General features: G+C 37.2%; 1 protein-coding gene across 1 annotated transcript in view; it reads right to left on the bottom strand.

Annotated features, from left to right (window-relative positions):
* The window catches only part of ADGB (androglobin), a gene marked incomplete at both ends in the record, with an annotated part of 126,416 nt that overhangs the window by 41,880 nt on the left and 71,767 nt on the right, over positions 1-12,769 (bottom strand). The window contains 4 exons of the mRNA XM_082305584.1: positions 36-129; positions 2,410-2,544; positions 9,252-9,390; positions 11,430-11,597. Of these exons, the coding sequence (XP_082161710.1) occupies positions 36-129; positions 2,410-2,544; positions 9,252-9,390; positions 11,430-11,597 (536 nt within the window). The remainder of the gene's footprint in view (positions 1-35; positions 130-2,409; positions 2,545-9,251; positions 9,391-11,429; positions 11,598-12,769) is intronic.

Below are 12,769 nucleotides of genomic sequence, written 5' to 3'. Positions count from 1 at the left end.
CTGCAATAAAATGGTTTAATTTATTACATGATTACCTTAACAGCATTACAGCACACTCTTCAAAATTTAACTCAATCGCAGTCCACAATTTTTGCAAGGTTTCTTTGACATTAGCGTTTTCTTTAGTACCTGGAAATAATAAAATAAGTTAGAAAATATAAGATCTAATTTTTGTATTGTTCTAAATGTACCCCTGCCAAATACTTGTGAAAAATGCCACCTGCACAAGTAAACTGTCTTACGAATCACTAGTTTTTATTTGGAATTTTACAGAAGTCTCACTGAGCTGAAAACAAATTTCTCCTTTGACAGAGCAAATTCCCTTCATCATCACCTTTGTACTTTACAGCACTCCTACAACTGCAAAAATAATGTGATCAATATTTTCTCTGATTTACAGTTTTTTCATTGTAACATGTTGTATTGATATGAGGTGATCTCTGTCCTTGGAGAATATGCTGTTTAGCTTGCAGCACCTTTTATTTGCAGATACCATGAAGGGGTAGGTATGTGTCTAGGCAACCTGTGTAGCTAAAAATAAAAGAATCAGGCAGCTCCAGCAGGTAACTCATCCCACCGATGTTTGATAACTCTCAGATGACAGGATGTGTTGTCATCTCAAGGTGTCTACTCCTATCCACAGAATACAGATGAAGACTAGGGAAGTAGTTTAGACCTGTTGTCTAACTTTTCAAGACTAAAGTTAGGTGAAATTCTTCTTTATTCCATAAGCAATTAGTGACAGAAATGGAGGGGGAAAACTGAAAAAAAAAAAACAGGGGGGGACTAATAACACTTTACTGTAATGACATGTAAGAGAACAAAATTATAGATAATGGGGGAAAGGAGGAGAAGAATAGTATGACTGGAAAAAAAAACCCACAGTAAAGCACTGTAGAGATAATATCAGAATTAAAGGTAACAGGTAACAGAGTATTGATAAATCAGAAGTTAAGAAAGACATTATAGACAATGGAAGAAAAGAGTGGGAATACTCACATAGTGCTCAAATGACAAAAATCTAAAATCTAAACTTCAAAAGAAGAGCTTCTGGGCTCTGGGATTTGTAGGAATTGATAATACTAGTGAAAATTTATGGAAATTCCTAATTTACATGGCAATTCATAAACAAAAATAGAAGGGCACTAGACTACTTAGTAGGAAAGTTTAAGCAAGACTGGGCTACAGGTGATAGTTTAGGAGAAAGGCAGCACCAGATTTACCAATGAGGGGATGAAGGTACAAAAGATAGCTTGAAAAGATCAGCTGGTGCAGGTAAATATACAGTCAAAAGAACGCCAGCAATGATGGTAATTCAAGAAGGAGCTTCCAGCAGAATGGGGATGACTTACTAAAGAGGGAATGTATATCTCAAAATGGAGCAGGTTTTTTTTGTCATGATCCTCAGGCATTCATATACTGTGAGGCTAGAAGGAATCATTGTGATCTAACTTTCTGTGTAACAGTCCTGTTAACATATTAATTGCTATTTCATCATATATAAATGACTAATCCTGTTTGAATTTGATGAGTATCTGTTTGATTTTAAATTTTTCAGTAGTACAACACAAATCTTGGTTTATTCCAATAAATACCTTACCCTTTTAAAAATAAATGCCACTTCTTCTAGTTTGAATGTGTCTGGATTCGACTCTCAATCTTTGAATCTCAGACTAAAGACCTTGTTGCTATCAAATTCCTTTTCTCATAGGGGCACTTACAGATTATAGCAAAATCATTCTTAATTTTCTCTTTCTTAAATTACAAACTAACAGCCTGCAAGTACAAGGCCCTTCTTTAATCCTCATCCTTACAACTCTACCCAGAATTTCTCAGTTGTTACCTATCTTTCTTCTTGGACTGTGAACACTGCACTTGGACACATTATTCCAGCTGAGATAATAAAATTGCCGAATAAGAAATGTAACACAAGTCTCCAACTGCTATGTAAGATTCCTCTATTTATATACATAAGAATGAAGCATAGTATCAGCACAGTATCTTTTGAGCACAGTATCAGCCTTTGATGCTGTGTTCTGCTGATTATCCATTATGATACTTAGATTCTCGTATGGCCTTCCCTTACCTTTCCAGGAAAAAAAAAAAAAAAAAAAACCCCAACATTTAGCCCAGCTCTGAGCTAAATCTACATTAATGTAAATTCTGGTTTAATAGCTACAAAAATCTAGGGGGAGTGTCTTTCCTCTACTTTTTAGTACCATACGTGCTAATTGAGCAGTTAGGTTGATCACTATTCTTAGTTTTATAAGAGATCAGAGATTCAACTATAATCTACTGCATTTCAGTTCATTTTAACTAGATATTAATTAGTAACAAAATCTTTACAGTAAATATTTGACTAAGGTAAAGTATGAAACATTTTTTAAAAGGCATTTTTAAAGGACACACCCGGTTTTCTGCTGTTCAGTACTTTCCTAACATAGGTCCCTCTCCAGATGGCTTGAAGTTTAAGAGCTGCTGCTTCTTCTTCATAAGTGGGAGTTTGGTTCTGCCAACTACTAAGGGAATTCTTCTCACAGCTCTCTGAAAGAAGGGGAGGAGAATGAGCAACATCAATAAAGCTGGAAGTCCTGTAACTGCTTGCAATAAAGTTAAAAAGAAAAAAAAATAAACACAAAACAAGAGAGCTATACTCCAGAAACAGAGGGGTTTCTGCATAAAACTTCCATTTATGACAAAAATAACACTCTTAAAATTTTGCTCTTATCATGATAAAATTAAACAAAATATACTGTGTAATTACAGAAAGTCAGAACGCAGCTACTATGTTAATTCCAAATACCAAATCACTGAATTCTTACTCCTCTTTACAGACAGCTATGGCAGTGCATTTTTTAAAATCAAGTCTCCTAACGTAATTTCAAAATATCCTTCCAAACATGAACCAACTGGATTTGATACTTTAAAGCCTAACTGAATATAGCTTAAAAGAGCTTCACAAGATTTTAAGTGCTTCTGTCTCTCAACCTGGTCATTTTATTAAGCAATAATTTAAACACCAATGTTCAAAACATCATTGTGTTTAACCTTTGCTAAGGAGCCATGGGATAAGAATAAGATCTATGATAAAGCGAGAGTTCATTTATCTGACTGTGACTTTCTGTTACCGAGGAGTTTTGGAGTGGAACAGAAATTAGTAGGTTCTGACAGGTTAGTAATGAGCTCTTTGAAAGCATCCTTGCCTAGAAGTAGCACCCTGGGAGCCATCAGCACCAGGGCTTAGGGGCAGGGTGTGGGGAGCAGCACTACAAGGAGCCAGTGGCAGGGGGCCAGTTTGGAACTGCACAGGTACAGAACAAGGGTAGTGAGACAGCATGAGAGGAAGGAAACAGTGCTCCAAAAGGAAGTACCAACAAACAAAAATTTTTTTCCCTTGGCTTAGCTTCCTGCGAAATCAGCAAGCTGATCTGATTCCCTAGCATCTGTGCAACTGCTCATGGTGGGAGTACATGTTCTGGGACAGGAAGGGAAGGACAGGACTTCAGTAGTAGCATTTAGTGAAGCTGCACCTTAAGGTCTAAAAAGATCAGAACGTGATATGCATTTAATTAATGGCTTATATTGTATTTCAGTATTTGTACTGCCAGCAACAACATTCATAATATCCAGAGAACTGTGAATTGCCTATAAGCAGACTCTTAGGCTCCAAAGTGACTAAAATTGACTTAGATATCATGATTCTAATTTTTTCTTATTATTGGGTTACATTTCTGCCAACTTAGTAGGCTAAATCAACCCAGCACAAGCTTTGATCAGTGCTGGAGCTGCAGGAAGGTGTGGGGATAGTACCGCAACAGCCTGCAGTTACACTGGTTTAAGCTGCTGTGGAACCTGAGCTTCAGCTTCACTTGGGAGGGAGAGTAAGTATTTATAGCTGTGGTCAGCAATTACAGCCGTGTCTTACTCTTCTACCATAGAGGAGTTTATTCAAAGACAGAGGAACTGAGAAATTTTCTGGAAATTTTCCAAAAGCTGAATATCATAGTGCCATAAGCACTTATAACAGCATTTATGTTTTCATATACTGCTATTGATCACAGAACTGTTCACCTGTACCAGTTCAGATCTAGCCCAATAGATGTTTCCCACCTGTGTGGCCTTTGTCTGAGACCAGGCTGAGGAGTTCAAATTCCAGCTCACCTGTCACTGAACCAAGACCTCATTATCCCCATTACTCCTCAGAACAGAGCTGTGAAATGCTGACGGGAATACACATAAAATGTTGGCTTGGTGTTGCCCTATGAACAAACTGAAAAGTTTAGCCACTAGGGATGACAGGTGGACTCCATAACCAGAAATAAATACCTACGTCACTAGAAATAATAAATTTCATTTGTCAGGCTAAAGAATATATGGATATACAGTCACTTATTTAAATGTTAAATTGTTTCTCAATACACAAATATAATAATTCGGATGCAGTGTCACACACAGAAATAAATTCTACTCACAGATACTGTCAAAAGTTACCCCAGCTCGGGCTGAAAACTGGAAATGCTGAATGTTTTCTGAAATTACATATTTCTAAAGATTTAATTTTTTTTTGTTCTAACTTTTTTAATACAATGTCATAAGAACAAAAAATTATTTTTCTTTCTAACATACAAGTCAAAATAATGAAGTCAAAATAATGCAGTCAAAATCAAATATTCTGATCTTTAAAGGGTTTTTTGACTTAATGCTTTTTAGTATTTTGTCTTCTAAACCGAGATGTTACTGTGAGATGCTTTAAATCAACCAATATTAACAAGTGGATGCTTCAAATTTGAAATTATGATTGAAAACTGATTAGTCAAAAATTTCTGACATGCTTTACTTATTAATCAGAAGATACCCTGCTAATAATAAAACTGAAGTTCTCAAAGCAGCCTAGCAAGACTTTGTTCACCATAAAATCAGCTGCAGTTTTCTTGTAACAGTGTGGATGCATCTACTGTAGGCAGTGTAACATAATGCTTTTTTTTAAAAAAGGTTTATTTTGCATGTACTGGAGAGGCACTTTACATATTCAACCGAATAATGGCAAACTTTCCCTTACTGGAACGCAAGTTCAAATCCACAGAAGAAACGAATGTCCAGAGTTCTCTCTCCAGTCACACAGCACAACTGTCTGATCACTGCTCTTAACTTATGTTTCTGGAAGAAAGAGAAGCTTGTTCTGGAAAAGAACAGGGCAGGAACAGGTCTTCTCAAATATGGTTTACTCAGATAAGATAAGCTTATAGCTAAAAGCTTGACTTCTGGAGAAAAGAAAATTTCAGACCAGAAGGTTTTAACAGAACTGCACACAAAAGGCACTCTACTTCCAACTTCAAAGCTGGAATTTATCCATGAGAAAGAAATGCACCCTTTGAATTGTGCCTAAATGACTGTCAAGTGTTGAGACTTAGCTTGGAAATCAGTGCCACAGTCTTATCTACTCTCTTCCCAGAAGACCATAGAAGAGCCATACCATGGAGAAGCACTCAGCTTCAGAAACTTCCATCTTTTTGTCATATATTCACATGGAAAGGTCTTCCACTTGTTCCTTGTGGTTCCTCTGCTAGTTGCTCCATGTAGATGGATGGTATTTGGCAGACAAATAAATGTCACTATAGCATTTGCAGGATGGCTTCTCAGAAACCTTACCAGGCACGACTGCTAACTGCAGTACATCATAATACCCTTGCCCTCAGTAAATCTTGAGATGAATTTAGCGCACAGTGCAAAATGAATATGCTAATATAAAATGGAGGTGGCATTTAAAAAAAAAAAAAAAAAAGCTCAGATTTGACCTGATTTACCCTCAGGCACAGACAACAAAAAGATTTCATTCATCTGTTACAGTAGTTTACATTGATGACTGTTAGGTTCCAAAGGGTTATAACTCAAGTCTTGATAAGATTTGAGAAACTAACCTGACAATGCAGCAGTGCTAATGTGGGCCAGGCAAATCAGGTAATGCCAGTCCTTCTGGGCCTTCCTACAATGCATTTCTCACCTGTTTTTTCCTGCTATCTACCTATTTTTTCCTGACACTTCACTTGATTTATGCTTTTTTGAATGCAGCTGTCTCCATTTCTTTAGAGTTATGGGATGGAACCTGAACAAAAGCATGCATTTATTCCACACAAAGGGTGGTGGTAAATAGCTCTTTTTCAAACTGGCAGCCCATCACAACTGGGGTCCCCCAGGGATCCATATTGGGCCCAACGCTATTCAATATCTTCATAAGTGATCTGGATGATGGGATCAAGTGTACACTGATGAAGTTTGCTGATGACACCAAATTGAGTGGGGAAGTAGACACTCTGGAAGGGAGAGCCACCCTGCAGGAAGATCTGGATAGGCTGGAAGAGTGGGCTAACAGGAACCTTATGAAGTTTAACAAAGACAAGCGTAAGGTCTTGCACCTGGGAAAACATAACCCAGGAGTGCAGCACAGGCTGGGATCCACCAGGCTAGAGAGCAGCTCCGTGGAAAGGGACCTGGGGGTCCTGGTGGACAGGAAGCTCAACATGAGGGAACAGTGTGCTGCTGCGGCCAAGCAGGCCAACAGGATGCTGGGTTGCATCAAGAAGGGCATCACCAGCAGAGACAAAGAAGTCATTATCCCACTCTACTCGGTGCTTGTCAGGCCACACCTGGAATACGGGGTACAGTGCTGGTCCCCATTAGAAAAAAAGATGTGGAGAGGCTGGAGGGGGTCCAGAGAAGGGCCACCAAGATGATCAAAGGTCTGGGAAGCCTGCCGTACGAGGATAGGCTGAGAGAGCTGGATTTGTTCAGCCTTGAGAAAAGGAGGCTTAGAGGTGATCTCATCACCATATGCCAGTACTTAAAGGGGAGCTACAAAGAAGACAGAGACTCCCTTTTTACAGAGTGACATGGTGAGGACAAGGGGTAATGGGTACAAGTTACTCCCAGGGAGATTTCGATTGGACACGAGAGGTAAATTTTTCACAGTGAGAACAGTCAATCATTGGAATAATCTCCCCAGGGAAGTGGTTGGCTCCGCTACGCTGAACACGTTTAAGACTCAGCTGGACATGTGTCCTGGTTTCAGCTGGGATAGCATTGATTTTTCTTCCTAGTAGCTGGTATAGTGCTGTGTTTTGGATTTGGTATGAGAATAATGTTGATAACATGCTGATGTTTTAGTTATTGCTAAGTAGTGCTTACACCAAGTCAAGGACTTTTCAGCTTCTCTGGTGCACAAGAAGCTGAGAGGGGGCACAGCCAGGACAGCTGACCCAGACTGGCCAAAGGGCTATTCCATTCCGTATGACGTCATGCTCAGTATATAAACAGGGGAGAGTTGGCCAGGGGGCAACGATCAGTGCTCAGGGACGTGCTGGGCATTGATCAGTGGGTGGTGAGCCAATTGTATAGTGTATCACTTGCTTTGTATATTATTATGTTATTATTATTATTACTACTATTACTAATATTCTATTTCATTTTACTTCAATTATTAAACTGTTCTTATCTCAACCCACGACTTTTCTGACTTTCACCCTTCCAATTCTCTCCCCCATCCCATTGGGGTGGGGGGAGTGAGCAAGCAGCTGTGTGGTGCTTAGTTGCTGGCTGGGGTTAAACCACGACAACATGGTGCTGGGCCATCTCGTCTAGATTGTGCTAGAAAGGTTGGACCAGATGATCCTTGAGGTCCCTTCCAACCTGGTATTCTATGATTCTATGATTCCAGTGCAACCTTCATTAAGCAGGGTAAAATGTATATCCAAGGTCAATAAAGCCAAAGGGAAACAATTCACTTTCCAGTCTGACAGGAATCTTTTGTAATTTAAGTCTGGTAAAGCAACTAAATTAAAAAGATATATTGGACACTGGAGGCCATCTTGAAAAATGTGACAAGTGTTGTTGACTTCGAGTGGTGTTACAAATGTCAGTATGCTGACCCCTAAAACTTATACTCTTGCCATAGGACATAATTCTGTGAAAAATAAAATGAGTTATTCAGTCATTCTGGCTGCTCCTTCATCTCTGATGTCTCAGAGAAGAATAACCTTCAGAAGAGAGGAGATTTGGAGAGAAGTCCGCATTAAAGAGTGAGAGACAAGTATATGTGCTTTCTTAAAGAACATGAGTATTACATCATTTTGTCAGTAAAGACATCTGTGTAAATGTTAATGAAATTTGTTTATACCGATTTTCCAAAATAAACTGACTAATGAAGGGAAGTTAGTATCATTTTGAGTGACCAAGGAGAAAGACTTTATACCGTAAGTTCATAATAGCAGAAGGAAAAGCTAAGTCACCCTGAAAGAATGGCTGTCAAATGGTGATGATGTATCTTCCTGCCAATTTTTCAGATAAATTATTTTTCTGTCTTAATATGAAACCATATACATAAAGCTTCTATTAATAAATTAATTATTAATATTAATAGACTAAAAAGTTCCATAGACTGCAAAATAAGTCTCTTAAAATGGAAAAGAGCCACATATGTGGTTGCCAGGCAAGCTTAATTCTAACTGCTTATGCCTCCAGTCTGCATACAAAATGAGGCAAAGAACCTGCAGGAAGGGAATTATCCTGCTTGTAATAAATCCATTTGCCTTCCAATGCCTCCTCCCACAGCACCTTCAGGTATCCAGCATACCCTAATCATAGGCTGAAGAAGAGGTGGATGGTGCTGTAGCTAGTTCCCCACTACATGTGTGTGACTAGCCAGCCAACATGATAAATTTGCCAAATAATACGCTTAAAAACCAAGCAAACAAGCAAGCAAACAAAAAAATCCAAAATACCCCCCCAAACAAACAAACAAAAAAACCAACCCATCACCAAGAAATAGTTGAACTTTCAATGAATGTACTAACTTGAGTCTTCCTTCATTCTCATTCCATGACCAATGTATGCATTTAAGGTCTTTTCAGCTAGTAAATTGAACAAGAGCCATGATCTGCAGTACATCAGGTAAAAAAAAAAGCATCTGTAGATGCTTGTTAATGTTTGTCAATACTGACAAATGCAAGTCAAGGAAGACAAAGGGTAATTTTATAAATGAACAAAACATGAACAGACTTTCTGGAACAAAGAAAAGGATCATTTCTACTCTGAGATGAGTCTCAGACGTGCTGTCAACAGTAGAAGGCTTAGGCATCTCATAGGAGATGAACCACACTTACTTAGGCAAGAAAACACAAGATTAGTGAAGAGTTTGCTTCCTTCAAAATAAGAATAGGCAGATATATTTGAAGTGATTAGCAATACCAGTACTGTACCTGAAGACACAGTGTAATCCTCAGAAAACTCAGTGTCTTTAAAATCCAAAGTGAAGGACCTGAAGGCAAATTTATAGCTGTAAGGAGACTTCTTGCCTAATACATATTTGATCAAATACCAAAATGCACTATTGAAAACCTAAAATCAAAAAGAGGAAAAGCATTCAAAGAATGATTCATTTTTAAAAGCTGATTTACATTGATTCTCATTATTGTTTCAAAAACCGTTTAGCTCTTTTCTTTTTTCATGTAAAAATTAAGTCTTTAACTTCCTCTAACAAATACAGTATCTGAAAACTAGTCCCAACCGCAGGACTACAATGCTTCAAGCCAACAATCAAGAGAAAACCTGTTTCTTGCCTGGCTTATTAAATACAGGACTGATTCTACAGCATAAGTTTTTATCACTCAAAAATATCTTAGTAGTGCATGTGAAGTGAGTTGATGGTCTCATACCAGCGGACAGAAGAACACATTATAATCACCATCATGACGACTGGCATTCTTATTAGAGGTTTTAGAACAGAGACCAACAGCTGAACAGGCATGCTTACTGAATTAGGAGGTGGCACCACAAGGAAAAGTAGGAATATATTGATGGGCTAGAGAGGAAGATTTGGTGTCCTACTTATATGACTAAACTGATGGCTCTATTTTTATTCTCGACATATTGACAGTCTTTAAAGAGCAGAAATCCAGTCTTTTTCCTTCTTCCAATAGATGGAAATTTTAGAGCTTGTTTCATAATTTAAATTGAAGAATATAGTAATAACTTATTGGAAAAGACATAACTTTTCTCTGTCATTGTCCTTATTTTCAGATTTTTCTGCTTTCTGGAAACATTTTATCCTAAGTTATGTATTTTAATATTAATAAACACTTCCTTTATTTTGAAAGATTTAAGAGTGGTGAAGAAAGAATCTACTTCGTTACATTCTTATGTTCAGAATAATTTTTCACTGTATTAAAGGCAGATAATTTCTGTATCTCCGTTCTTGAATCACTGTCGGCTCAGTGCCTCTCACTTATTTCTGTTTTTTTATTCCTTTATAACTATACACTGGTCTTCTTAGAGAGTGACAGAGGAAGAGATATGTATGTTCATGCCTACTGAATTTTTCTTAAGGTCCCTAAGTTCTACACATATTTCATATGTGCATATACATTTAAAATTTTTATTTTCTATTCCAGAGAGTTCAAACTGATTTTTTTTTGTTGGACTTGGCATGAAAATTACCTCTTGCATGAGTGGTGCACCTGGAATCATTCTTTCTTCTGTTGTTTTGCTGAATTTGAGCCTGGTGTCAAGCCCATGTATAAAAGCACTGGCTTAGGTGTTCTACTTTTTAATATCAGTGATTATAAAAATACTAATCCCTTTCTTCTACTCAGTCTTCTAAAATACACAGTCTAAACTGCATGAGCTTTCTAGTACTTTGATGAAAGTAAGTGAATCTGGAATATACAAAGTACTGACTGTAGAAAAATCAAGTTATAGCAGTATTATCAACATTTCCATAGACATAAAAATTAGCATATCTTTTACATAACTTTTTTGTTGCAATCTTTTTGTGAAGATACTGTAAAGCTACAGTATAGAGATCTAGAGAAAAGTGTAATGTTTTCATCTTGTATCTAAAGACCCTTTAATCTATCACACACACAGAGCAGAAACATTGAACAAGAATGTTGCAGTCTCAAAAAACAAAGAAAAACAACTCAGAAATACTGTTAGTGAAAAAAACTCATTACTGTCTTCAGTAATATAAGCTGTAATAATGTTTTCCTGTGCCATCAACACTAGGCACAGAAAGCAATCAGTCTGCCTTTTCTGCATTTCAGGTAGTGTCTTTTAAATCCAAAATCAAGTAATAAAATAAAAAAAGCTGATGCTTTCTGCCCCAAAGTGTGCTAAACTAAACTGACAAAATTAGAGACTCAAATTTAGAATGTGCTACTCTGTGCATAATAAAATTTGATCATATTAAAAGAAGATAATTATAGTACACAGTTGCAAGTTATGTCATTTGGGCTTAGACTTAATAACGAATGCCACATACTCTCAAGAGGTCCTTTTTAAAAGCATAGTCGTTGGTTTGAAGAGGGTAACAACAATGTTAAGCTGCTATCCAGCTTCTGTAGCGTTTAGATACGTGTTTATTAAAACTGTTTGTTCACCTTGAAGTGTTCTTCAGCCATTCCAGTGCCGTGGAGGCCAGAAGGACAGTGAGTTAGTTCCAACTCCTTCAAGGCTTTAGAAAGTTCAGACTTACTGCTGAAATTATTTATCACATTTCCAACAGCTTTCAGGATAGCTTTAGCCTGTTCTATAAACCGGTAGCTCTCCTGGAGAGAGAGAAGAAAACCAACCATTGTTAGAAAGATTGCTTTAAGATTTTCTCTTGTTTTCTTTCTATGCTCTGACAGCATGCAAGCATTTTTTCTGTGCTGAAGTAAAAAACTTTTCCTAAGTCAAATAATTGTTATTAATTTCATAAACTGTAAAATCAATTAGGTCTCTGGTATTCAAAAGCATACAAAATTTTCACTGGTTTTAGTGATTGAAATAAAAATGTTACAACACTGTAACAGGCAGCATAACATATATTTGTTAAAGATTTTATTTTTCCTGTATCATTAGTTCTAGAACATTTAATCAAAAATAAGATGCACATAGAGACTTTCTACTGCAGTGATAATAAGACTCTTGTTAGCTGAAAGGCACAGCATCTCTTCTATTATAAAAGGACAGATGAGTATTTGTATCCCGCTGAAAACGTCCAAATACATGCTGCCTAAAGCATCATTAATCTTCATCAGGATTTCTGTGTAAGAATGTGGACACTTTCCAGTAAATGACACTCTGCAGAGAAATTGCTGTCTTCAAAAAAAAAGTGCAGAGAAGACCCCAGGATATAATTCTGCTTTATTTTCTTCATGAGGAATAGCTTTTCATCCACAATCTGAAGACAAGGGGATAGTACACAAGCCACAAGACATTTTAATGGCCCAACTTCTTATATTTAAACTTCTTTGCTACAATAAATGTAATAAATTTGTATAAGCTGCTTTAACGTCCTGTAATTAGGACTCTGAATCTACACTGCGATAAAAATTTGCTGTTACACTCACTTTTCAAAATATTTTGGCACAACTGTGCTCTAGAAGCTATACTCCCTCCCCCCAGTACCCATGACAAATATTTGGGCCTACTGCTTGCCGAAGAAATCTTGAAAAAATGAATGGCAGTGATATCTGTCTGGATTGTAGGCAACAAAGAACAAAAGCTGTAGTAATTACTCCCCTGGGCCTCTTATCTCAGCTATGAAAAGTTGTTTGAATCAATTGTTCATTTTAGGTATAAAAGCTACTCTGGGACCTAGTAAGTAATATGTGATCTCATGGGACAAAATAAACTTTACTGATGTGACGGTTTATTTTACTAGGCAGGTATTTTTGAATATTAATTAATAGCTGTACATGTATTTTATCACTTTTATCACATGCCTCAAAAAGAG

Source organism: Platalea leucorodia (genome assembly GCF_965183815.1).
Source record: "Platalea leucorodia genome assembly, chromosome: 3".
NCBI lineage: Eukaryota > Metazoa > Chordata > Aves > Pelecaniformes > Threskiornithidae > Platalea > Platalea leucorodia.
The sequence above is the reverse complement of the archived record's forward strand: the minus strand, read 5'-3'. Positions and strand labels throughout refer to the sequence as shown.